Below are 27,525 nucleotides of genomic sequence, written 5' to 3'. Positions count from 1 at the left end.
GCAGGGCCAGGCTGGCAGCTCAGCCCTGGAAGCATCACTACCGGGACCAGCTCTGCAGGAAGCAGGGATGAGGTCAAACAGGGATCAGTGCTGGAGAAAAGCAGCACCTAGAGGGGAATTCTCCTCCAAGAGCCAGTGGAGAGCAGCCAGGGCAGCAGCTCATCCCCTGGCACACGCCAGCCTGTCCTTCCGAGGCTCGTGACATCCAAGAAATGATGGGTACCAAGGGCATTGTTGCAGGAAAGGTCCCATGCTCCTGCTGCCAGCCTCACCCTCACCACCGGCTGGTTTTGCCAGCTCGAGACTCAGGTTGCACTTGGAGTTTAAAAGTACACAAGGTCAGAATTCCCCAGGGAGCAGGTGACCAGCCCGGGCACAGCCGCCGGGCTCTGGCGTGTCAGTGCAGGACAGATACAGCCACCACCACGACTGCGCTTTATTTCCCAGCAGCTGGGATGTCAAACTTCTCCCAGACTGGGGAATTATTTCCAGAGTCAGCCACTCAGGAACATGCCACGTGCCTGTTGAAACAGCCTCTTGCATCAGCCCATAGCTGTGCCTGTGTGCCTGACTTGCCAGGTGCTGCCCCGAGGAGGGACAGGCTGCCAAGTCTGGGACAGGGCAGGGCAGGGAGCAGATGTGCTGGGAGCAAGACTACAGAGCAGAGCCCTTCACCGGCCACAGAAGGCTGTTTATGAGAGGCAATAGTCTTCCTACTAGTTGCTCCTTCATTCAGAATTGTGTAATCACCTTACAGTGCCTGTGCTCCTCCAGAGAGCTCCTTTGCTGCTCCAAAGCCAGGCACCTGGGTGGGCAGCACCCATGGGCAGATGTGGCAAAGTGCAACCAGGAGCACGGCTGCTCAGGGAGGATGTGGTCTACACGTGCTTCACATGGTTTTAACTGCACCCCAGGATCTCATAATCCCTCTTGCCATAAAGCTGCACACGGATTTACTAAGCATGATTTGTGAGAGCCAACGGGCTGTTTTAATGACACAGCAGCTTGCTGAGGAAACGCCTTTTCTGCTCCTGGGTCCTCCCAACATGCTCCAAGAGACGGCTCCGAGTGAAGGGCATCAATTCGATCACAACTGTACCTTGCAGAGTAACAGATTCAGGTTAGCCAGGGTAGACTGGAGACTTTTTGATCTCTTCATAAATCTTGCCAGTCTGGCTGAGTGCTGCCCACAAAGCTCCCCAGTGGCACTAGCCCTGCAGCTGCCAAAACACACGTTCCCAATATTCCTCCCAAGCTCTGGGCTGCACCAACAGGCCACAGCACGGCTCGGGCTGCCACAGCAGGAAGGACATGTGCTCAGGTGTGTCCTGGCCCTGCCCCAGCTCCGTAGCCGCTTCCTGGGAGCCAGGCCTTGGAGCCAGCAAGGCTTCCTGCTCTGGGGCCAAACGAGCTGCTCCCCCTCGGGCTGCAGAGGGGAACATATGGGAGCCTTCAGCTGGGAGCACACAAAGCTCAGCGCTGTGTTAGTCATCAGCTCCCTCATGTTCCCTCCACTGCTGGGGGACACGACTCCCGCAGCAGCGGCCGACAACTGCTTGTGTTTCTGTCAGCTCCAATAAACAACCGTGCCTAATGCCACAAGGGGAGAGGGCGCCTGGGAGCTTCATCCAAAAACAACAAGTTTTAAGCACGATATCCTCGCCAGTTCAACGGCTCCATCTCTCCACCAGTTTGCCAAGCAGCACCGTTGGGAAGCAGGACCTGAGGGCCAGGATGTCCCAGCAGGAGTGAAGCCCTGTGCCCTGCTCGCTGTCCCACTGCCCGCCCACATCGCTCCTGCGTGGCCGCGCGTGCCCCGGCTCCGGAGCGGGAATCACGCGCCATTAACATTCTCGCACTGACATCTCCAAAATACTTCAGGGATAAATTGGTTGCTGGCTGATGTGCAAAGCATTTAGGCAAATTTATTAGGAGGAAGGTTGGTGGGGAGCCAAGAGCTGGACCCCAAGGGAGGCTGCATGCTTGTGGGTCACTTGGATGCTCATGCCGTGGCCTTGGGGAGCTCAGCCTGGGCCCCACAGGCTGACAGAGTCACACGGCAGCCAGTAAACGTGGTGTAACTCACCCTCATAAAGGGCTTAAGTGCCCTGGCGCTGCTGGATAAACAGGGCCATGCTGAGTGCACACAGCGACCTGGCAGAGCCCTGGAGGCATCTCAGCATCTTCACAAGACCCCTGTGACTGCGAGTGGCACCAGAAGAGACCCAGAGCCCGCTGCCATCCCGTTGCCTGCCCACAGCCCTGGGCATGGATAGGTGCTGATAGGCAGGATTCTGACAGTCAAGGGGGAATTGGTCATCAAAAAGCCAGGTAGGAAGGCACAAAGCCCTCACCGTGTTTTGCATAGCCACAACTCCACGTACCCCTACAGACCAAAGCAGTGGCCAACGGCACCCATCAATCTCCTCCTGCCCACCCTGCCTGGAGGTGATGTGGAGTTCTGGGCTGTTCCAGGGCTGGAAAGCTGCGGCCGGAAAACCTGAGATAGGAAGAGAAATGTCGCCCCAAATTTATTGTATTTACTTTCTCTGGTGTTTTCAGAATTTTTTAGTCTTCAATAGTTTATATTATACACATTTATCAGCTTTCCTTCAGGCTTTTAACCCCAGATTCACTGTCTCAGGTTATAGTGGAAAGTGGTGAAATGGGCGTTCCTGGAGCATCTGCTCAACAGAAGGGTTGTGGCCAATTTAATCAAATGGCCAAATGAACCTCAGTATCCCTGGCACTGCGGACCTCCCGTGGATCTCCACATCCTCACAGTTGCCAGAAGAACCCACCCATTTTATTACCAGCTATATCTACATATTTCTTATTCATCAGCACTGGATATTTTTTTTATTTTTTCAGTGGATAAAATAAAGGCAAACCCACATGTTATCAAAAAATATTTGCAACTAAAATGTCCTTTTCTGTAGCAATCTTATTTTTAAAGAGCATTTTCAAGCCTCCAAGAAGCCAAGGCAGTCAGCAGTGACACCAGCCCCACCAGACTATGTCCTGCCTGCAAGACCCAGCCACGGCAGGAGGGCAATAGTCCTCGAAATAAGGGGAAATCACACAAATGAAGGGAGGACAGGAGCAAAAATGGCATTTAAATCCTGGCAAATGTATAGCTAATGAGTAAATTAACTCCCTGGCTGTGATCTATTGAACAGCAGAGCCCCAAAAGCGCACAATGGGATCAAAGCTGGAATTTGCCCACGCTCTGGCCGGGGTGCCGGGCTGTGTGCCCGCCGTGCCCGGGGGCCCAAGCTGCTCTGCAGAGTTCAAAGGAGCCCACACAGCCTCACCCAGCTCCAATTCCCGGTTTGCTGGGGCTCGCTCCCCACGGGGAGGAGCGCGGGGCTGAGCGCTGACCCCAGGGCCGCAGGGCCGCACGGCCGCGCTGGACAATGCGCGCTCCCGCTGGCAGGATTAGCCTTCTCGCAGGACAGCTGAATCAGACGCTCAGCCCTTAACAGGATTACGCTCCCGGGAGCTCCAATGAAAATACAGACACCCTGCAGCCCCCCCTCACAGCGGCCCCGGGGTTTTTTAAAGTCATGATAAAGCGAGGGGCTGAGCTCCTTACGGATCCACAGGGAACGGGCTCAGCTTTCTGACCGATACAGGGAATTTACACCGGCAGACAGGGGCAGGAGGGAGCGTTTTAAACTGAAAGAGCAAGATTTAGATTAGATGTTAGGAAGAAATTATTTGTGCAAAAATGCCCTGTGCACACATTTCCCAGAGAAACTGTGGATGCCCCATCCCTGGAAGTGTCCAAGGCCCGGCTGGACGGGGCTCAGAGCAAACTGGTCTAGTAGAAGATGACCCTGCCCACAGCAGGGCTTGGAAGGAGGTGAGCTTTAAGTTTCCTTCCAACACAAATAATTTGAAGATTTCTAAGGTTCAAGATTTCTAAGGCTCCTCGGTGTTCAAGCTTTGGAGCTGCCCCCAGAGCAGACAGGAGCAGGAGGCTGCAGCCACTTGAATGGCTGGAGCTAATTCAGCAGCCTGCGTCACCTAGAAGCACACGCTGCCCTCACCCTCACCACAACAGCCAGACTTGCTGAAACCTCCGTGAGCCACAGCCTAGGAGTCCCCCTTGCAGCGGGGACAGCCTGTGGCAGTGCTGGTGAAGCTGGGATCCCATCCCAGCATTACCAGGAGCGAGCTGGAGCCCACTGAGAGCACAGAGCCCACTGAGCTGCTCTGAGCACACCCTCTGCAGGGCACCGGGCAGGGAAGGGGTGTCCATCATGACAGGTGCCCCAGCAGATGGGCAGGAGAGGAGCTGGCGAGTCTTCTCCACTGCCAGGGTTGAGGGCCCTGCTACCAAGTGGGGGTCTTTCAATATTCTTCCTTTGGAAGGATCAAACCTTCCATTTCCATGGAAACACAAACCTTTGGGTGTCCAACCTCAGGGTCTTTGCATTCCTCCAGAGAGGCTGGATGCTTCTCAAGTCACACTCCTCGCCACCAGGATTAACTGAATAACCAGGTCAAAAGCAGTGCCTGAATTCAGCTCAGCAAGAGGCCGCTCTCATTACATCTCTATTTCCTTGAAAAGTGGATTTGCACCAGACCAGACATTTTTAAGGTACAGGGAAGCACCAAGCTAAAGAGATATGTACATTTTCCAGGTTAACAATGATTTTCACCTGCTCCAGCCTGGAATCACCACAATAGCTCTTGACAGCAGCACACAGGTTATCAGAGCAAAGGCTGAAAGCACAGCTTGCTGCCCTGACTCCTTGTTGGATTTCTGAGAGGCTGGCAGCTGAAAAGCTGATCCAATTTATCCACAGTTCATTATCCAACATAGCATGACATTAGGACACTCACAGATATAATCCAGCTTCCTCCTGCCTTGCAAGATGTATTGACCAAAGGCAAGAAAACAGAGCATTAATAGCTCTCCCCTGTGCAGCTGAATCTGGGCAGCAGCAATGAGATTCTTTGGGCTATTTCTATCCAATCTCACACAAGAGTAAATCAGAAGCTTCTACAGACTTTCATTAAATTTCTCCCCATTAATACCAACATAGCAGAGATCAGAATTTATCCTTTTTTTTATGTTTTTCTGATATTTTAAAAAATGCTAAAACTCTTCAGCTTCTAGCTGTGCTTAAGATAAAAGTTAACCTCTGAACCACAGCAGTATCTTTCATGTATGGCACAATACAGAGAGGGCTTTTCACAGGGGGTTTCACTCAGTAATGTGTGTTTCAGACTGTATTCTCCCCCATCCTCAGCTGACTCTGGGAGACAGGGTACAAGAAATTTCTGAAGGTAGCAAGAGGCACCAAGAGTGCCCATGGAATGAGTCTGGCCAGGACTGAGTATGAACCTTGCTCCATTCCTGGAATCCTTCTAAGCCAGTCTGGACATGCCATGGAGCACCCTGTTCTAGTGGAAAGTGTCCCTGCCCATGGCAGGACATCAGACCATGATGATCTTCGAGGTCCTTTCCAACCCCGACCATTCTGTGATTCTATGATCAGTAAGAGGAGAAAGAGGCCCTGTTCTCTATCCCCTGACCACCTGAACCACACTTGAGAGACCATTTTATGCCTCCCCACAGCTGACCAGCCCTGGCTGCTGCCCTGGCAGACGCCCCACGGCAGCGTGAGGCTTTGTAGTAACCTGTTATCTGATCTGAGCTCTCTGGCCTTTCCTCTCTGGCAGACAGTGCTTCAAACCCATTCAGGGATTATGAGTCACTGAAGAAGCACTTAAAATCCATCCTGAATGATAAGGCTGGAGCTATGTGTGGTGCATTTCCTGCCCTAGTTTGGAGTTATGCTGGGGCTCTCCACACTTCCTCGCTTATTCTACTTTCTTTTTCCTTCCAGGTTCCCCACCATGCAAAGTTGCAAAACCTCTAGCAGTTCAGTGAAGGTTCATCAGGACTCAATGACCACACAGGGCTTCAATAGGGAGCAGGCAGCAAGGATGGATCAGGTTTGGGGAGGCACAGTGTTATCTGCTTCAAAGGGCAGAAAACACCTGTGGGAACTTTGATCAGGAAAGCTGCTGCAGTGATGCCACCAGCCCAGGAGCTGCTCCTTGCTTGGCTGAACAAAGCAAATAATCTCAACCACTCAGTGTATGGCTCCTTTAGACCTTTCACCATCCTCGCGTCCCTCATTTGGACAGTCTCTAACAGCTTTATATCTTTCTTGTACTGTGGTGCTCAAAGGTGCACCCAGAACTTGAGGTGAGGCTGCATAAGCGCAGCCTGGGTCACCTTTGCCCATGTGGCCATCTCCACCCAGGAGAAGGTGACCCCTGTGCCCAGGAGCTGAGTGTGGGCTCACGACAGCAGCATGAAATCCTCATTAAATCCTCGCTGTGGGGCACCCATCTGACCCATATCCGTGGCTCACAGCGTCCCCCTCACTATCAGCACTGTAGGATAAGAAATTCACCTTACATTAGTGAACTGATTATTCTTAATACCCAGACACTGATCATATTCCTGAGGAAAAGGAAACATAAATCCCTCCCTGCACTGACAGCAACAACCCGCATCCCCAGATAGGAGAGAGCTAATTAAACCTGGTCATTCCAGCCAAAGCCCAACCTGCGTGTTTGTACAAGCTTTGCGGTCAAAGCACATGAAGGATTTGGCCCTATTTCCCCATTTTCATTAATCACAGGGAAAATTCTCCACTTAGAAACAATGCTAGAGATATACCTGATAGGGCTTTTTTTCTTCCTTGGCCACTTCCCACTTGGCAACAGGGATGAAGTTCTGCCTTTGCAAAACATTTTGAAATCTGTTTCTGTTCCAATTCAGAATCACCCACCCCAAAGCTTTCCAGGTTATCTGTAAAATAAAACCTAGAGAAATTGATGGCTTGAAATGCTTCAAACTGATAAACTCAAAATATATTATTTTAACTGTAATTTTGGTTTGTATTATAAAGCAGAGTGAAAATGTTAAAAACCACAGAGTATATAGCCTCTGGAAATGGGAAATGTTGTTTTGAAATTGAAGAAATAGAATGTTTTTCCCCTGGGGACCACCTTCATTTCCCTCCAAAGCTTGACAGAGTTTTACAAAACATTTCAAGTTTGATGTGCTGTGTTTTGGGGGGAATTGAGCTGCCTGCTGGGGAGGGTAAGGAGAAACTCCAGGAGCAAAGAAAACAGCTGGAGTGCAGGCAAGGTGCACCGGTGGCACAGTGGGATCAGTCCCTGCAGCTAGGCTCCAGTGCTGGTTTAGGCTGGACCGCGGTGCCCCTGAGCCCCGTCTCAGCTGCTCGGGCAGGGTCCAGAGGAGGCAGAGATGTGCACGGGCAGCTGCGCCAGGGAGGAGGAACAGGCAGCCCGTGCTGCTCCACTCCTGTAAAAACCCACCTCAGACCCTTCCCTGGTTAAAAATAAAGCAGCCACTGACCTCGGAGATTAATCAGTGGGCTGGTGTCTCTGCGTGATGTCACGGCGTGTTTTTCCACAGGCCTGTCAAGTGTCAGCCCCGTCTGCTGTGCCGCTGACAGCCCGGGCCGGCGGCACGGCCGGGAGCGCCCGGCAGATTTATGGGCGCTCTCTCCCGGCTCTCCCGCACGCACGATACACAGATGCCTCTGCAGGATGATGGAAACCGGCGCTGCAGGCGCACTGTGGGTATTTTTAGGCGTTATTGCACCATTTCTGGCCTTCGGTGACTTCTATGACTAACACAGCTGGGGTTGTGGTGATCCATCTGAACCTGGGTGCTCGGGCACACTGAGCAGCTCCAGCAGAAGCCTGTCGGTCTGGTGGGCAAGCAAGGGAGGGATGGTGCCAGGTGCGAGCTGATGCCACAGTATGGGATGGATCTTGTGATGGGAAACCAGTCCTTTCCAGTACACCACACCTGGCAAAGGCGTCGGTGAGGCACAAAGCTGCTGGTTGGAAATGCAGGTCTGACATCAGGGTTTAATTTCACTACTTGACCTTTACTCCTGCTTGCAGCTGAGCCTACAGCCTGATCCCCTTCCCACATCTAACAGGCAGGAGTGCTCTGCTCCAGCCAGGCACCAGTGAGCACATGTGGGTGGGAAGATGTCCCCACAATGTCTGTGCCCAGATGGCAACGGAGACCAAAGGGTTACACACACACCACATGGCTGCAAGGCGAGGCACTGCATGTCCACACAGCAATTCATCCATTAATCTGAGAAGGAACAAAGCAATTAACACTGGAAGCAGGGGATAGACTAACTAAGCACATGCTGTCACTCTGCTAACAGGGCTGCCCTGTGCCTGTTTGTTTGGCTTCTGATTCTATGGAGGTGGGGGCCATATCGAAGGGTCAACTCATTGCTCTGGTTATTTGTATCCATCCGAAATGCGTCCTCACCATCTCAGACCCCAAGGAGATAGCCAGGCGATAACGGAGAACTGCTCAGCCTTTGGGAGCTGTGCTCTTCTGGGGGATAAAAGACCTTCCTACCCCAGCCAAGTGCTGGAGTCACCAGGACCCAACACTAACCACGTGCTCGCCTTTGCTGGACCAGGCACAGCTTGCAGAGGGCCCTGGGCTCCCATGGCCCTCACGTCCTGGTGTAGTCCCTCAGCAAGGAACCCCTTACCCACCCTGGAAAGGAACCCCTACCCTGTCTCCAGACAGCTGGAACTGCTCCTGAGCATCTTCCTTGGCACAGTCTGGGCAATGTGGGGGTCCAGGGCCAGCTCTGCCAACAGCAGATACCCCAGCATTGAGCAGGACTGCCTGTCTCAAGCCCACCTCTCTCCTGGGGCTCCACTGGTGCCACTGTACTGGGCAGTGATAATGTCAGCAATGTGTCCTCTGCTGTGCTGTGGCTGGAGAGAAAATGAGCTTGAGGAGGCCGCGGTCCCAACAGCACACAGCCCCTCACCAGTCCCTTCCCTAAAAGTTCAGGAGCTTGGTTGAGCTGCATTATCAACCCCAAAATAAGTTCGCAATAAATGTCTATAATAGGTCTTTGTTCCCTGAGAAAAAGGGTTTCCCATGAGGTGAGCCAGCCTGGCACTGAGGGTTATCCCAGGACAGTGATTTTTCCCTGTGATTATGCAAGGCTCCGAGTTATTCCTGGTGCTGCCACGTGAGAGGTGAGCTCCTTGGCAGTGCCCAGCATGGGATTCGGAGGCACGGCTGCACGATGACAGCAGGACCCAGCGCCAGCAGGAGACACAGCTGGAGAGGGCAGGGGCAGACATCCCACTGCCTTCATCTCCAGCAAAGATGGGGTGACTTCTGCAGAGAGGGGGAGGCTCTGGTACTCATCTATGGCTTCCAAACCCTGTCTGATGGTGCCTGGAGCACACTGCAGACTGGGTGCCACCTATGGAGCAGCTCTTTGGAGCAGGGGATGCTACAGACCAGTCTTGCCCATACATTTACTTACCCTGCTCTCCTCCTTAGGCATAACACTGACCACGGACTGCGCCTCTGCCCCCGCCACAGCTCTGTGTGTGACACTGGGCCCTGCAGCAGCTGTCCCAGCGTCCTGGCAGGACCAGTCACCACCTTCAGCACCCAGAGTAACTCTGTGGAATGACCGACCTGCTAAGAAAATAGAGAGCCCATTCCTTTGAAGTTAATGAATTGTGAAAGCCTTTGAAAGCAGAGCCTTGTTTATTTACTCACCACAGCTCATGTGGATGAAGCACCCCGTCACCCTGAGCACTGCTAATTTGAATGGAAGATCAAACATGAGGCTCTGCCCAGTTGGAGGAGTGAGATCTGCCCTGGCATCTTCAATGCCCAATGCAGGGAGAGCCTTGTACAAACCCAGGGCAGTCCATGGGCTGTCAGGTGGGTTTTATGGGGAGAAGCCTCAAATGAGTCACCAGGCTGACAGAGAAATTCAGTATCCTGGGTGCAAAGCTCTAGCACCCAGCCTGAGCATTTCACTTCCACACCAAAATTTAGCTGTGATCCCTCCTGCAGACACTGTCACCCTCCCCTGCCAGGGCTGGCACTGCTGCCTGCACTGCTGCCTCTTGCTCTCACCCTGAGTTTCAGCCTGAGCCGGAGGTCTCTGGCCCAGCACCACATCACGACCAAGACCTGCACATTCACATGGACATCGTGCTTGTCACCTCCTCCCTTTCCCTCCCCATGAGAGCAGGATCCAGGGTACTCAGCCTCCTGTCTTTGTGTAGAAACAACCCAGTAACAGAGAAAAGCCCACAAAATGGTCACAGCAGAGCGTCCAGCATTCTGCCCACTGTCACGGGTCTTCTAAACAAATTCACAGCCTTCCACAGTCTATAAATATCAGCCTTTTCAGTGCCACCACTTTGGGGATAAACTGTAATGCAATATTCTGTGTGGGTACTCAGACAAAAGGACAGCACCCCACCAGCACCAGCTTTCTGTCACTGCAGCTTTCTGAAGTATAATTGGATTTTAACCATGTGTGAGCTCCTAGTCCCTGTTTCTTCTAGGCTGGGGAAGTTTCTCTCTGATCTGAACAACAGGAATAGGAAGGAAAGAGCAGAGTGAGCGGAGCTGGCTTGAGGGGAGGGGGCAGCTGAGGGCTCTGGCAATGTGGAAAGGACTTTGGTGGATAATGGGGTTTACAATCCCAGTAATTAATCAGGTATATCACAAATGTGGCTGACAGTGAGAGGTTACCAAAATGCCTGCTCACCTCCATGGTGTGGAAAGACCAGCCAGGGACTGCATGGGGAATAGGGAAGTGCCAGGCAAGGCTGGCCTTCGCCAGCTGTCAGTCACCAGTTTTAGGGTGATGAAGGAAGGAAAGCTGAAAGCCCAGGGCAGCTCATCCACCAGCTCTCCCTGTCCCACAGCCACAGGTGACAGAGGCACGTAGAGGAGGGAGAGCCCTCGCCAAATTAGTGCAAAGGGCTGTGTCTGAACTTAGACACTGATACCCGATGGCCACTTCAGCTGTGGCCAGCACCATCCCAGGAGTGTATGCCCACTGTGTCCCTGTCCCTCAGACCGCTCCCTGCAGGTCCCTGGGCACCTGTGGGGTCTGCACCGCCTCCGCCCCACGCCTGGGACCTTCCCGGCCGCCTGGCAGCGGAGCCAGCCGCTCCCGGCACGGCGATCTCCGTGCGCTGCCCGTTCCGGCCCGCCCCGGGGCCGCGGGAGCTGCGACGGGCGGGCGCGGCCGCCGGCGGGTTCGGAGCCCCGCAGGGCCCCGCGGAGCGCGGCTCAGCTCCGGTTTGCCACCCAGCAGTGACACCTGGCGGGGGGAGCGCGGGCGGACCGGCCCCGGCCCCCGCATCCCGCATCCCGCATCCCGCATCCCGCATCCCGCCGCGCCGCTCAGTCCCTTTCCCGGACGGGGCCCGACGGGGCGGCCGCGACCGGCGGCTCCGCGCCGCATCCCCGCGGGTGCGGGCGCGGCGGTGGGAGCGGCCCCGGAGCGGGGCGGCGGCGGGGGCAGGAGCCCGGAGGGGGCTGTCCGACGTGCCCCCGGGGAGGCGGGGGTCGGTGCGGCCGGAGCGGCGGCTCCGCGTCTCTGACTCTGCCCAATGAGAGCCCGCAGCACGGCGGGCTCCGGCAATATTTGGCCGCGGCCCCCGCGCTCCCATCCCCAGAGCGCGCTCGCCCTCCGCGCAAGGACCTCCATGGCCCGGCCCGGCCCCGCCGCCCGCCCCGCGCCGCTCGGGGGGTGCGGGCCCCGCTGAGTGCCCCCAGCCCCGCGGGGAGCCCCCCGCCCCCGCGGCAGCATGAGCCTGGGCGCGGGGGCCCAGCCGGGGCTCGCTCAGCAGCGCGGAGCCGGCGGACGCGCCGCGGGGCCGTGACGGGCAGTGCCCCGAGGGGAGCGCGGGCAGGACCCCCTTCCCCGGTCATTTCTCCGTCTGGACCCCGCCCCGGAGAGATATGCTCAGCCCAAACCGCCTGGAAGCGTCTCCTGGGATTGCCGTGGCCCCCGGGCGTGCGGAGTGCGGAGCCTTCCCTCGGACGGCTGGCGCGGCCCCCCGGCTTTGCCTTCCCCTCGTCCTTCTCCTGCTTGCCCTGACGCCCCGCGCCGACTCCTCGTGGTGGTGAGTGAGTCCCGCCACGGCGCCGCCGCTCCGACGGTGCCCGGGCCGCGGCGGACGGGAGCTGCGCGGGGCGCGGCCGCGGGACGGGGATGGAGATGGAGACGGGGATGGAGACGGGGATGGGAACGCGAACGGCGCGGGGACGTGGATGGGGTCGGGGACGGGGAAGACCGACTAGGGGACGGAGCCGGCGCCCAGCGCCCGACGTGCGGCCGTGGGAGCCGGCGGGACCGGCCGGGGCCGTGCGGGCTCCCCGCGGCTCCACCTGCGCGGCTCCGGCCGCGTCCCGGGCTCCCAGAGCAGAGCGGCTGCCGGTCTGGAGCTGTCCCGGAACCCGGGGCAGGTACCGGTACCGGTACCGAGCCTTTCTCCGCGGCGCCGTCACCGCAGCCTCCCCGAAAATGCCGCCGCTCCTTCCTTGGGGATGGGACTCGCCGCGGGGACCTCCGGCTCTGTCGGGGAGCCGAACCCCGTGCGCCGTGACACCTCTGACAGCCTTCCCTCCCCGCGGTACGGTTTGGACAGGGGAAGCGACAGCAGCTGGGACCCCCAGATCCACCCTGACCCTGCCGGAGCTCCCATCCCTACGGCTGCGGTGCTGCCTGCGCAGTTATTTACTTTGCTCCTGGGAAGCGAAGAAAGTTGATGTCCCCCTTCCTTTAGATAAGATGAGGCTTTGTAAGAGACGCCATTACAAAAACCTTCTGGAAATTAGTCTCCTCCTGCCCCGGTTCGTGTAAGAATGAAAATTCATCTATGCAGAATGACAGTAATTAGGAAAACAAGGATCGAGAAGTTTTCCAAGTGACCCTGTGCTGTTTCAGTAGTTCAACAATGCTGGAGAAAAAAAATTCTTGGCTGCAGTAAAGTTCTCAGTGTCCCCCACCCAATAAAAGTCCTCTCTAATCTTGTGGAAAACAGTGTTTTCCATGCCAATCTCATCATCATTAACAGATCACGGTGGATGAGGCAAAACTTAATCAAATTCAACCCATCTGCCACTGAAAGAAAACGATAGTTTCTGGAAATTCTCAGCTACCGTGGAGCACTCTGTAAGGGGCCGGGAGCACTTAATAGTCATACAGATAGCACAAGTATTCCCGGTGTTTGAGAGCACATCTTGGCGTGTGGCAGCCCTGGCCAGGCTGGCATCCCTAGCAGAGCGATTCCAGGGTGAGAAGGGCTGGTAGGAAAGCTGTGGGGCTAGGAAGGAGTGGGAGCTCAGGGGACAGGCTGTTCAGGCAACTGGTGGCAACCAAGCACAAAAGCAACTTCTTCAAGAGACCAGAAAATGCTCTGCGGGACAAATGGAAAGTAGAAAGAGCAAGGCTGTTCACAGCCATGCCCAGAGGAACTTTCCTGAAGCCTGGTCAGCTGAAGGGAACAGGAATCACTGGAAGAGAAAATGAGTCACTGTTGGGGAGCCTCAGGTTGATACAAGCACTGACGTGGGTTCCTGAGCCAGCTCTGCCCCAACCCAGCAGGGCAGGTGAAGGCAGGATTGCTTCTGTGGGCAAGGGGAGGTTGCTAAAATGCCAAAAGCTGAGGAAGGAAGGAAGGGACAGTGGAGAAGTTGTATTATTTCCATTATCACAGAGGCTGGAGAAACAGAGGTTCGTTAGAGCAGAGGAGTGGGTGCATGGGATAACATGGCCTGGGAAAAAGGAGGAACGGAGCAGTCACAGCATCATCCGCCCAGAGACTGGCAGTTCTGCTAACACACGTGGATGCTGCTGAAGGGTGAAAATTCCTTCTTTAGGAGGAGTGTTAAAACCACCTATTTCCCTCGCTGTCGTACCCCACTTCTCCCCCCACGGCCCTGCCGCGGTCTGCCCTCATTCCAAGTGCGTGTCCCTTCCCAGCAAGCGGGAGGAAAACCAGCCACGTTGAAAGCCTCAGTAGCTGTGGCTTGTTTGGAGGAAGCTAGATTTAGCTCCCACAGCAGTTTGCGTTCTCAGCTTGCAGTCTGATCCCCGGCTGGCAGCTCGAGGGGAGAGGAGAGGAGAGGAGAGCAGGGCAGCCCCGGGGAGCTGGGCTGGGCTGGGCTGGGCAGCCCCACGCAGCCCCACAGCCACGGTGCAGACAGGCACCATGCCTTGGACATTTTACCAAGCACTATTGGTCCCAAGGACCATAAATACATGACATTTAAAACAAAAACAGTTAGAAATGGAATATATTAAACTCTTAAGACTCACACTTCCAATTGAACTTTCTCTTCTGGAAAGCAGAACATTCCTAAGAAAAGCTTAAGTTGAACTGAGCGCTGTTGTGCTGGACGTGTCAGTCCTGATAAAATAGTGTGTTTAGATGAAATTCTGTTTTACTGAAAATGCTTTCAACCAGCTGTGGCTTGGTAAAAAAGTTATTCAGTGATTTGCATAGGTTTCCAAGCACATCTTTCACACCACTGATATTACAGTAAATACATTTGGTGGTGCATCATCCTTCCTTATTTTAATTATTATTGCCAAATTCTTCTAGGGATTCACACACAATAAACTTGTGGAACTGGAGGAAATGCTTCTCATTTTCAGAGTCAACTCTTTAAGTAGTTTAATAGGAAAAAATGGGTGTCCTCTGTTCACAGTACATGGAAAGGAAATATCAACCAAATGTTTCTTCTAAACAACTGCAAATTATTAATTTTCAGTGACGTCAGGCGTGGCCCAACCGCCTCACAGAAACGCCAGGAATTGGTGAACTTTGGCATCCGAAATCGTGGCCGTGGGTGGGTGTGTGTGTGTGTGCACGTGCTCAGAGCACAGGCAGAGGGGACAGGTTGGGGACAGTGTGGTTTTGGCCTGTGTGGTGGTGGCCGTGCTGGAGACCGCTGTGACTCACAGTGGCAGCGAGGTGGCTGCAGCTGTGGGGAGCAGCACCCTTGCATAAATGCTTCCAAACTCCAAAGTGTTACTTAGCAACAAAATACCAGCTGAGGCACAGACAGAAATTAAGAAGGAATGCAACGGGAAAATCCCTAAATCCCGTTTACACTTGCGTGCGCTCGGGTAGGGCGAGCAGCACCGTCTGGGGATGGCGGCTGGCAGGGCTGTGCCCCGCACCGCCAGAGGCTGTCAGGCCCCAAAAGCGGCCTCCAAAATTCCTTTGGAAAGATTTGGGAGATTAGACAAATGTTGCTTATAAACATAAACTGTGCAATAAACAAACTTGCTGTAAATAACTAAGTAGAGTTTACTCGCTATTGAGAGCCCGGCGAGCTGTTCTGGTGTGGAAAGCCATTCTAAAATTAAAGGTTTCGTTAAAGAAAAATGTACACAAAGCCCTGCATCCCCCTCTGCATCCCACCCTCACACACACCCACTCTCCTGCAACCCACACAGACACCCCCAGCTCCCCAGCACACCAAATCCTTGTTAGCTAACTTGTTTATTGCTAACCACAGCCCTTGGAAACTACAAATATTTAATTTCATTTGGCATTGGAACAGATGGGAGGCATCAGGCTCCCAAAGAGATAAAACAAATCTGTGGAAGGAAGAGGATTGCAAGTTTGGGTGTGGGTTGGAGAGCGTGTGGGAACCTGGCAACCACATGGGGCTGCCCATGGTGCTGTCAGGATACCGGGGCTCTGAAAGAGCTGCTGCATCCCGGGGTGTGATGCACATGTGGGGATTTTGAGGGATGACCAGTCCAGAATCACGCTGCCATCTTGGTCCAGCTCCCTTCCTTGGCCAGGGAAGGAAGAGTGTGTTTATGGGCATGGAAAACATACCACAGGCAAATGAGGAAGCAGGAGTGCCCAAGGCTCCCTCTGTGACAGAGTAACCCCTGGGCATGGCTCAGGCCAAGGGTTTGGCAAGGACACCCCCACTGCAGATGGAGAAGGAGACATTCCCACCAGGATGGGCTGTTGGCTGTGCTCCCCCCCGTGTTCTTCTCCAGGATTTGCCGTGTGTTTCCACTGAGACACCAGTGCTGTCTGTGATCCAGCTGCAGTGGATGGGCACCAGGAGCGATGGAGAAATGGAGCCACACACACATGTGGATATAGGATAGAGGAGAGAGAGGCTCATTTGAGGAGGCATCATGCTAAGGTGTGTGGGAGGGGAAATAGCATAAATAGGAATGTTTGAAATTAAGCCAAGGGAAAGACAGCTGCGTGGAGGAGCTCCCCAGCCCGCCGTGTGACCCTCTGGGGTGCGGGGGCACCGCTCCTCCCCGCCGTGCCAGCCTCAGCTGGGCAGGCCCACAGCAGCCCCCGAGGGCTTTGCTCCTAGAGGCTCTCGCAGGCTGTGTGGGGGCTCCGAGGGCTGCGTGTCCGTAGCTGTGATCCCGTCCTGTGCCCTGGATCAGCCGCTGCCTCCGCCACCAGCGCTGCCGAGCAGCTCATCGCCCTTTCGGCCGTGGCACTGCTGCAGGCACAGAACCAGAGAACCACAGAATGGGTTGGAAGGGACCCTAAAGCACCTGGTTCCAGCCCCTTTGCCATGGCCAGGGACAGGGGACAAAGTTCCAGGAGTGGGACTTGCCACCTCCAAGGGGAGAGACGTGCAGCACTTGGGGCACGGAGATCTCCGGGTGCTCGCCCCGGCTGTCAGTTTGTTGCTGCAGAGCACTTTGCATGGCAATAAAAGCAGGAGGTCAGTGACCAGGAAGTCTTTATCCTGAGGTGCTCCACAGCTCTGGCTGTCCAGGCAGCCATGCTGTGAAAAATAAGTTTTAAAGTAATGTCAGACTGATGGAGAATGAACCCCGTGGCCTTTGCAGCATCCCTGGTGTTCATGGTTAGGGTGGATGATACAGATGGGTTCTCTCAGTCCCTCTGTGCCATTATAATAATCCTAACTGTGCTGCTCAGTCCATTTTTCATTAGGGTCACTTTCGCCTATGGGAAATCTTTCTCAGAAAGAAATGCAGAAGGAAAAAAATCCTTCTGCTCTTCCAAAGTCATTAGCTTTTGCTATTACCAAAAATGATTTCAGCAGTGCCATGAGGAGATCTGTGCTGTGCCAGAGCCCATGGAAACACAGCTTCTTCTTGGAGCAGCTCACACCCAACACACAGGATATGCCATGGAAAAGAGAATTACACATCCAGCTTTATTACCAAAGGCTGTCTTACCTTCCCACCTTTTAGCAAAGAACTTCGAGATCTGGGAAAAAAAAAATTGGTTCTTAAGGGTAGAGCATATTTTTAATGAGCAATTGTTTTGTATTCATGCACCAGCAACAATGTCCCTGAGGAACAGCTTTCACCCAGTGCTGACCAAAGTTTTCAGACCTCAATTTTCACATTACTGTTGTGCAAGATGCCAACAGCAAAGCCTCCCACCTCTGCCCAGGGGACAACAAACTGCAGCACCCATCTGCTCCATCTCCCTAGGACCAGAGTGTTTCAGTCCTCCTCACAGAAACTACATCCCAATGTTTGCATGGGCTGCAGGAAAACCACAGAGAGGGGACTCTGGCCAGGATCTGGAGGTGGACAACTTTAAAAGAGGGATGCACAAGAAAGAGAAAGATGGTGCAGAAAATGAAAAACATGTCCCCTGAGTGGCACTGGTAGTGGCTCAGCATTATGATATTAAAAATCATTGAAGTGAGACTAAGGCTCTCAACCTGCAGAGTAGTGGCTGTAAGTGAGGAAATTAGGACTATTAATCACTCAAAGGCGTTAACAATTCCAGCAGGCCAGGATGGCCCTGTTCCCAGTGGGGCTTAATAAAATACTCAGGGTTTGTAATACTAAAATAATATCTCAGATGTTTATAGCACCTTGCAAACCAGAGTGCTTGGCAGTTGGCTGTAAATTGTCTGCCACAGCAGGGAGAGGAGAGGAAGGAAGGTGCAGCATCCTTGGGAAGTATGCAAAGAACTCGAGGAGGTGAAATGCTGCCAGGCATGATGGAATTTGCTCTTTAGCAGGCAAAGAGGCAGGGATGTTGGATTTGATCCTATCTGCACAAGCTGTCTCAAATAGCTGCTTACGGTTTTCCAGCCTCCCTCCAAAATACAGATGTCATGGGGATTCAGTGGGATGGGAAGAGACCAGAAGCCAGGGGAGTTTGGCTCCCAAGCTGATCCTTCAGGACTGCCAAAGCTGTTACAGATCAATGGGGATCTGAATCACTCCTCCCAGGGGATGGACTCCAACAGCCTCTGATGCCACCAAGAAGCCAGACCATTTTCTCTTCTCAGCCTCAGAGCTCAGCAGACCTCAGAAACAGAAATTGTCCAGAACCCCCGGGAGCAGCTGGGGGTAAAGCTGTGACCGTGGTTTTAGTTAAGCTTAGCTTCTATTAATCTAATTTAAAACTGTGCCTTTAATGGTATTGGTGCAACCCACAATGGGAATTTATGACGTTTCAAGCAGCTGTTTTAATTCAGAGCACTAAAATGTTGATTTGTCTGAGAATGGCAATTCCAAAGATTTCTCTTTTAAAATTAAGTCACGTTCAAATAAGTTTTCCAATGCCTTATGAAATGGTGAAAAATCAAGTCGTAGTTAAAGCAGTGTCTAGTATAAATTTCATTGGAAATTGAATTAGGGCACTCACTTTGCAGGAACACCTTGGTGTTGTGGAAGAGCAAAGGGGCAGTTTCCGATTCCATGTAAATTTATGAATTCCCATTAAATTAATTTCTTTCTTCAAAACCTCATTTTCCAAGAGACATTTCCCAGCTGATATCTTCCAGTGAGCGCATGCAGGGAGGAGCTGTTCAGACTGGGCAGAGGGCAGAGGAGCTGCGAGGAGTGGGGAGCCAGGGGCAGGACAGCCAGCACAGCCGAGCTGCGCTAGCACAGCCTGCACGCTGACAAATAAATAGATGCGTCTGCCTCTGATTTGCATGTTTATCTTAGAAGCAATTTAGGTTTCTCCCTGTTTACAAGAGCCAAAGTCAGCAGGCTCTCCACAAGAACAACAGCCTGGAAGGCAGCGCCTGGCGGTTGTCTCCTGGTGGGATGTTGGGGTGAGATGCTCAGCCCAGCCTGGGGAAGCAGCGCTGCAGCCTTCAGGGAGGGAGGAAGGCTTGGCCTGCAGGCTGCAGGAGCACCTGTCCTCGGAAGGTAAAGGCTTTGCCTCGGCTGGTGCTGCTGCCCTGCGAGAGGCAGGGAAGGGAGGGCAGGAGAGGCAGAGCAGTGTCCCCAGCACGGACCCGCACCCGGGCTGGGGAAAATGGGAATGCACCTGGAGCTGCACCCTGATCGGCAGGAGGTGACACTGGTGACACAGCAGCCCGGCAGGAGGTGACACTGGTGACACTGCACCCTGATCGGCAGGAGGTGACCCTGCAGCCTGATCGGCAGGAGGTGACACTGGTGACACTGCAGCTCGGCAGGAGGTGACACTGCAGCCCGGCAGGAGGTGACACTGGTGACACCGCAGCCCTGGCAGGAGGTGACACTGGTGACACTGCAGCACCGGCAGGAGGTAACACTGCAGCCCCGGCAGGAGGTGACACCGCCGCATCACGCAGCCCAGGGTGGCCAGCCTGGAGGGATGGTGCCAGCCCCTTACCCAAGCTGGGCGAACAGCTCCGCACCTGGCAAAGGACGATGCCAGGGCTGCACACACCCTCAGGAGGCAGCAGCATACGGAATTCTGTCGGACAGGGTGGGGATTGTCATCCCCACGCGCATTGAATTATCCACTCCCTTCTGCCCTGCCTCCCAGCTCATCCTCACTGCAGGCTACCCGGCTCCTGCTTCTGCCGCTCTCCTCCCAGCCCTGAAGTCTAAGCCTGAGTAGCCTCCAGCATCAGGAGAAGTCATCGCTCACAGATTTTTCTGAACTCAGGCCTTGGGGTTTGTGGGTTTTTTTCAGCTAGAAAAATGCAGATTACCCCCGAGTACAGCACTGCAGAAGTGTGCCACTTCCAGCACAGCTTCACTTGTTTGAAAACAAAGTTCTGATAAGGCAGCTGGGGACTTCTCAGAACATCCATTGTCTTTCCCATTGCAGTGTTTTTAAAATGTCACAGATTTTGAGAAATAAATTGGAAGGGGTGCTTTCATCTATCCAAAACAAATGTTTGGGTTTTTTCCCTCCCAAAACTCTGCTTGGCAGAATTTTCTGATGTTCCTTGTCTTGCTCCATTTCGGAGTAACTGAACTCTACTGGAGCATTTCTCACCAAGTGGAAGCTTTCGTCTTTGCTGAGACAACCACAGCCTTTCCAGGACATGGGAGGAATTTTCCCTTTAGCTGTGTGTTAGATTTCAGTACACAAACTCTGATGGAATTCTGTAGGTGCTGCTGTAAATGTGCTGCCACAGGCAAAGTGAGATGCAGCCACTGACCCCGGCCCTTCTGGGATGCACATGGCGAGCTGCTGCTGCTGCAGTTGCTGCCCTTCGCACTGCTCTCCCTCCACTTTCTCCTGCTGATAATGTTTTCTCTGATCTGGCTATTTGGCAGGAGAATTAAGGAGAAGTAATTAGCTTCCAGTGTGAAAAAGGGAGTGCCTAGTGTTTATCTTGTCTGGAGGGTTTCCCTTGATCTCGGTCTCCCAGGGGATGGTGTTAGTGCTTTATCCATCACTCTCCAGGCGGGAGGCAGCTCCGCTGCCAGCTGCTGTGTCCCAGCCCACTGCTGTGACTGGAGACCAGCGCCCTAGCCCCAGAAGGTCCCTGGTGAGGTGGCCCATCACAGAACATTTTACCTTCCCCAGCTTCCCCAGCATCACTTTTCTCCAGCAAAAAGGAGCTTTGGCTACTTCTGAACCTCCATCCTGCAACCTGCTGCCTCCAGCATCTCATCACTGCTCTTGCCAACACAGGCAGGGATAAACCTGCCATCCCCACCCTTGCTGGGCAGAATGGATTCAGGGCTGGGGACCTGACCATGCTTCCCGGGAGGAATTCTGCAGTGTGAGTCGATGTCACGCTGCCATCATCCAGCTGGTGGGATGCTGCTCTGCCCTGCCCCCATGGGAAGGAACGGGCTGCTCTCAGAGTCTGGCACGAGCAAGGCAGCGAAACATCCGCAGTCAGCAGTGCTTGGGGAGCTCCTGTTGGCTTTTCTTTCCTAAACAGCTTCTGCTGCTTCCCTGCTCCCCTGCTTCAGGATGAAAGGCTGGTGAGCATGCCTGAGACAATAACGCTCACTGCCCCTTGGGGTCTGGGCTTGCAAAGCCATGGGGAGCTGGGTTTATTATCCTCAGCTCCAGCCCGAGATGACCTTGTGCTTCTGCCAGCATTTAAACAAAATATTTTAAAAGAGGGAGCAGATCCCATTGCTTTCTGTGCTTGCAGGGCTTTCCTGAGCCTGGGAGCTCTCTCTGGGGTGGATAGAACTGAGAGAACATGTCCAGAGACAGACAATGAAATATTGTCCAAGCTTATTGCTTTTTATTATTATTGAAGGAAAGCTTTTGCTTCCAGTCTGGGGGTTATAAAAAATCTGAATATCACCCAAACCTCATCCCTTCCAGCCAGAATCCCAGCTCCGTGCTCTGTGGCAAAAATCATCCTCAAGCACAAGCAGCCAGAGGGGTGAGCGGGTGGTGCAGGCGGGAGCTGACTGGGATGGAAAATTCCATGTTGCTGCCATTGTCCGGGATGGGGAGAGAGCGTGGGGCAGAGCTCAGGTCCCTCCCCCATGGCTATGGAAAGCTGCCCATGGGCTCAGCCAGGCTCTGCTGTTTGTGCCTGGTCTTTCTGCTCTGAGTTCCTGCTCTCTCCCCACTGTTGCGGGGAGAGGACCAGGATACAGGTGGGACACAGGCAAGATAGGAGCCACAGCATAGTTCTGCCAGTTACGGAGCTTCAGGGCATGAGAGTAAATGTTCAGTAGATGCAGAGAGAGAAATGGACAGCTAGGGGATGGCAGTGTGGTGAGGAGTGCAGCAGAAAGGGCAGAGCCTGTACGAGCCGCCCTGGGCTCAGCTGGGCTCCATCCTGCTGTGCTCAGCAGGGCTGGGCGACAGCGCGGGGCTGGGATGTTGGGAAGAGGGTGGGAGGGAGGTTTTGCACATCAGCAAGTTTCTCTGCTGCTGCCCCAGGAGCTGACACAGGCCAGGCTTATGGAGACATCCCATGACCCACAGAACCCAGAGCTGACTGTCTGCTGGGGGACATGGGCTCCACAGTCCCTCTGCTCCTTCCTGCACTGATGCACACACTGAGAAGACCTCTGCTTGCTCCTGGCTCATGCATCTCGGGATTATTTTATTAAACAAAAAGACTGTGATGGCTCAGCTGTGCCCTGTCCCTGTCTCCTGCCTGTCTGAACCACAGCCCCAGGCAGGTCTTGACATGTGCCTCACAGCTCACCCGTGCCAAGAGGATGCTGCAAGGGGGCACATTTCTGTGTAGAGACACTTGGGACAGAGCCTGGAGCAGCTCTGACACAGCTAGAAAGGAAACAGGGAAACTAGACTTCAATATAAGACCCACCAAGCAGAGTGGGGATCTGGAGTCACTTGGTTTGGTCAGCTGGAGAAGAGGAGACTGAGGTCAGACCTCATTGGGGTCTCCTGAGGGGTGGTGGAGAGCAGCTCTGATCTCTGCTCTCGGGGACCAGGGACAGGAACCAAAGCAGTGCCTGGAGCTGTGTCAGGGGAGCTTTAGGATATCAGGAAAAGGCTCTTCTCCCAGCAGGTTGTCAGGCACTGAACAGGATCCCCAGTGCCGTGGCCGTGGCCCCAAGGCTGCCAGAGTTCAAGAAGTGTTTAGCCAACACTCTCAGTCCCAGGGTGGGATTTTGGAGGTGTCTTGTGCAGGGCCAGGAGTTGGACTCTATGATCCTTGTGGGTCCCATCCCGCTCAGGATGTTCAGTGACTCTGTGACTCCCCTGTGCAGGCAGGACAGTAATGTGGTACCGTTCTCTCTTGCAGGTACATCGGGGCACTGGGCGCCAGGGTGATCTGTGATAACATCCCTGGGCTAGTGAACAAGCAGCGACAGCTCTGCCAGAGGTACCCTGACATCATGCAGTCAGTTGGGGAGGGAGCCAAGGAGTGGATCCGGGAGTGCCAGCACCAATTCCGGCACCACCGCTGGAACTGCAGCACCCTGGACCGTGACCACACTGTCTTCGGCCGGGTCATGCTGCGAAGTAGGTCCTGCCCTGTCCCCTTCCCACCACCATGGGACTTGTATTCCTGGGGTCTCTCCTCCCACTGGGCTGCCATGTCCGGTGGCTTGGATTACTCCCTGAGGAGAGCTTTGCCTTTCCGTGTAAATTAATCAAGTAGTAATGGGAGCAGAGCACTGCGTTTGGAATAGCTGCACCAGATGAGATGGAGCAGGGGGAGCACTGGCGGAGAAGGGGGAAGGAGGAGACACCTCCGGAGAACAGGCTCATGTGTAAACAGTAATGGGATATATAAATATTTGGAGAGCGGGGTTGGCCAGGACTCAGCAATTCACGTGGGAACTGGCTGCTCCCTTGCATGGCAAGGGAGGCAAGGCACAGATGCAGCTCCATCCTTGCTTCAGGCTCTGAGGTGGAGGAGGACCATGGCCACGGGGCAGGTGCCAGCCCTGCACAAAGGACTGGGCATGGCCCTGCCCGGGAGCGACCTTCCCACTCCAGGTGAGGGACAGACACAGCACAAGCAGGGATGCACCAAGAAATGTACCCAGGGAACAAAGAGGAAAGGCACAATGGGGACAGGGTTGGGGCGGTTCCAGAGCAGGAGCAGCACCAAGGGCTCCAGCTGCCCTGGGAGTGCTCTGGGAGCAAACAGACCCTGGGAGCCGGCACAAGCCCCGGCAGAGGCAGCAGCACTGCAGGACAGATGCTGCTGCATCTCATGACGTGCCGGGAGCGTCCAGCCATGCGGCCTCCAAATCAAAAGCGGCTGGAAAAGTCTTTCCACTCGCAGCTCGTATGGAGGACACGTGAGTGGCGCAGAAGGAGCCGGTGAGTGGGGGGCTTGCTTGAGCTGGCGGGGGGATGGGGCAGCTGCCCGTGGGGTGGGCAACAGCAGAGCCACCAGCTGGATGCCCGACCCAAGTGGAGGGAAGGGACTGGAATGCTGAATGCAGCATTCGCCCCACCACGCTGCAGCCTGCCTGCTCAGCCGCTCTGTTCCCAGCACAGCACCTTTTTTCCTGCTTGCATCCTCTCCTGGCAAAGGATGGGGAATGATGAAAGCTCCTCGCCACAGCCCCATCCTGCGAGGCCCAAAGAGAGCTCTGCTGCCTTTGAAGTTGCTTTCAAAGGCTCTCGAAATGAAGACTAACATGGTTTTGATTTGCAGCTTCTTTTACAACATTATAAAAACAGCTGCGAACTTGGAGCAGAGACACAAAATAGCAGGCGGCAAGCTGTGCTGTGCGGGAAGAGCCCAGCCCGGCCAGAGGGACGGGAGTGGCTCTGGCAGAAGGGTGGTGGCTGGTCTTGCCACCCGCGGGCACGTACCCTGAGCATTGCAATTACTCTGAAGGGCTCCAGGGCAGCCAGGATGGACGCTGTGGTCACCAGAGGTGGCTAGGCTGGGCTTATCCACATAAAGGATGGTCTGGCTCCCCAGGCCCTGGTTCTTCATGGGCTGCAGGCCCTTGGCAGAGCCTGGCACGCTCAGTCCCCGTTCCTTTGTCTCTCCCGTGGCAGGCAGCAGGGAGGCTGCTTTCGTCTACGCCATCTCCTCGGCCGGGGTGGTCTATGCCATCACGCGGGCCTGCAGCCAAGGGGACCTCAAGGTCTGCAGCTGTGACCCGCTCAAGAGGGGCCGCTCCAAGGACGAGCGCGGGGAGTTCGACTGGGGCGGCTGCAGTGACAACATCAACTACGGGATCCGCTTTGCCAAAGCCTTTGTGGATGCCAAGGAGAAGAAAGTGAAGGATGCCCGGGCGCTGATGAATCTGCACAACAACCGCTGCGGGAGGATGGTGAGTGCAGCCCCTGCAGCAGAGCCCCGAGCTCGCCCGTCCCACTGGGACCTTCCAGAAGGGACTGGGCAGCCAGAACAGCTTGGAACACCCGGAGGAACGGGACCTTGGGCATCCCTGGAGGGCAGTTCCTGCAGTGGATAAGGCTGGATGCTGCCCCGCCTTCCCAGTGCTCCCCTGCATGCCTTGCCCCAGGGAATGGCAGGACCTCGCTCACCTTTGCCTCTTGTCTCCTTGCTGATGTTGGCATCGGTGACCTCAGTACACAGCCCCTGTGTCCCATCAGGAGCCCCATCCCACACAGCCTAGGGCTGATAAGCTGCACCAGGAATGAGCAGACACTGCTGCAGTATCTGATGCCCAGGGTGACCACTGGTCCTTACCCTTCTCTCTTCCCACAGGCTGTGAAGCGCTTCCTGAAGCTGGAGTGCAAATGCCACGGGGTCAGCGGCTCCTGCACACTAAGGACTTGTTGGCTGGCTATGTCAGATTTTCGAAAAACAGGGGATTACCTAAGAAGGAAATACAATGGGGCCATCCAGGTGACGATGAATCAGGATGGCACTGGCTTCACAGTGGCCAACAAGAACTTCAGGAAGCCCACAAAAACAGATCTGGTGTATTTTGAGAACTCACCTGATTACTGCGTGATGGACAAGTCAGCAGGTAAAACCTGGAGCTCCAGTCATTACCCAAAAGCATCTCTTGTCCCTTCCCAACAGACCAGCAGCTCCCAGCTAGCCCAGCCTGTGGGCTCAGCTCCCCAGTCAACCCCAGTCTTTGGAGAAGGGGTTACCCAGACCCAGGAGTCCCCACAGCACCCCACACCTGCACAGGCAGGACTGCGTTTGTCCCCAGGCTTTACATCAAGGCCCCAGACCCCTCAGGCCATCACAGAAGTGGAGTGTATCCTCAGAGCCCGTCTTCTGCAGAGCAAAACTCCCTTGAACAGGCAACAAAGAGCCTGTTCCATGCACAGGCTGCTCCTCTGAACCCAGCCCAAGGCTGGGATGAGAGGAGGGAAGAGCCATCAGGGCTGCTGGACTCCTGCAGAGTGATCAGTGGTTTCTCAGCCTGGAGCACTCCCAGTTTAGTTGGCAGCAGCCATGGGAGTTCAGTGGGGAGCACAGGTCCTGCCATCCTCAGCCTAAGCAGAGAGGGCATTCTGAGCTTTGCCAGCTGCAGAACCTGGCTCGGTGGGCACACACTGTTCCAGGGGGTCCCCAAGGCACAGAGGGGCTGCAGAGAGTCCATCCCTGTCCCCTACCGCTCTTATGCTCTGGCAGCAGCACACACAGGCTCTAGCAGTGGGCATGGGAAGGGGGCCATGCAGATTGTCATAGAAACTCAGAAGGTTTTGGGTTGGAAGGGATGTGAAAGATTATCTCATTCCAACCCTCCCTCATAAGGGACATCAGAGACACCAAAGCTGCATCCCTGGCTGGGTTTGTGGCATCCCCTGTCCGTGAAGCACAGCAAGCGCAGGCTTCAAAGTGGTGCCTTTGGAGAGCGCAGTGCAGCACGTGCTGTGACAGAACAAGGGATTTCCCTGCTAAAGCAGTGGCACCCAAGGTCCCCCTGCAGCTGGAGATGCCCAGTCTCACCAGTTACCCCTGCGGGTGGGTGGGACACGAGGGAGGACAAGGCCGTGACCTGCTCTGGCTTCCTTCCCCAGGCTCGCTGGGCACGGCTGGCCGGGTGTGCAACAAGGCGTCCCGCGGGACGGACGGCTGCGAGGTGATGTGCTGCGGGCGGGGGTACGACACCACGCGCGTCACCCGCGTCACCAAGTGCGAGTGCAAGTTCCACTGGTGCTGCGCTGTGCGCTGCAAGGAGTGCGAGGACACTGTGGATGTGCACACGTGCAAAGCACCCAAACGGGCTGAGTGGCTGGACCAGACCTGACCAGACAGGAGCACTGAGGGAAGAAGCCACTGCCACCCCCCCTTGCAATTTTTTTAAAACCCCTGTGCCCTGAGGGCCACGATGTTCTGGGAGCTGTAGTTCAACTGCATGGCTTTTATTTAATTAATTCTACAAAGCACTAAGGAAAGGACTACAGCTCCTAGGAGGTACTGTGGGCCTTTCAATGTGCTCAGCAAAACTAATCCCTGACCTAGCAGGAGGCTGCGATCCTTGCTTAAACTGTGAACCTGCAAAGGTTCTCTTCACAAAGGGATGGTGTGACCAGTAGAGACTCGGAGGACTGACTGTCGGGATGTGATGGCTGAGGAATCCTGTACCTCCCCAGAGAATCTACGTTACAGTAAAGCTTCACCAGCAAAAACACTAGTTCAGAGTAATCCACTCCTGCAAAAGCATTCTTGCTTTTTCTTTTTTGCAAGGCCAGAGGAAGGGTGTTGTGAATCTGTAAGACAGTTCCATGATACCTGTATTTACCTTGAGCAGCCTGACACATCACTAACACCACTGAGCAAGAGTCACCTCTGCACGAGGCTTGTCCCTGCGTCCCCAGCACCAGGAACAAGTGGAGCTGTAACTTGGAACTGAACCCTGAAGGACTGCACAGAGACAAAGGCCACCTCTAGATGCTGGTGGACATACAGGGCTTGAGAGAGCAAATGAAACCTGTGAACTTACTGGTAGGTTCTGAAGTCAACCATACAACAGCATCTCTGTACAACTCACGTGTATGTTGTGTATACTGCTTATTATTTTAAGTCAAAATTCATTATAAACCTGTACCAGAAAATTA

General features: G+C 54.6%; 1 protein-coding gene across 1 annotated transcript; it reads left to right on the top strand.

Annotated features, from left to right (window-relative positions):
- The first annotated feature begins 11,369 nt into the window (after positions 1–11,369).
- Positions 11,370–27,525, top strand: WNT2B (Wnt family member 2B). Its single transcript, XM_030292055.4, has 5 exons — positions 11,370–12,006; positions 22,808–23,028; positions 24,532–24,809; positions 25,211–25,475; positions 26,485–27,525. The coding sequence occupies exons 1-5, from the start codon at positions 11,843–11,845 to the stop codon at positions 26,712–26,714; spliced, it is 1,158 nt and encodes a 385-aa protein (XP_030147915.1). The 5' UTR covers positions 11,370–11,842; the 3' UTR covers positions 26,715–27,525.

This window comes from Taeniopygia guttata, chromosome 26 (assembly GCF_048771995.1).
Source record: "Taeniopygia guttata chromosome 26, bTaeGut7.mat, whole genome shotgun sequence".
Classification (NCBI taxonomy): Eukaryota; Metazoa; Chordata; class Aves; order Passeriformes; family Estrildidae; genus Taeniopygia; species Taeniopygia guttata.
Note: the sequence above shows the minus strand (reverse complement) of the source record. Positions and strands in the feature narration are given on the sequence as shown.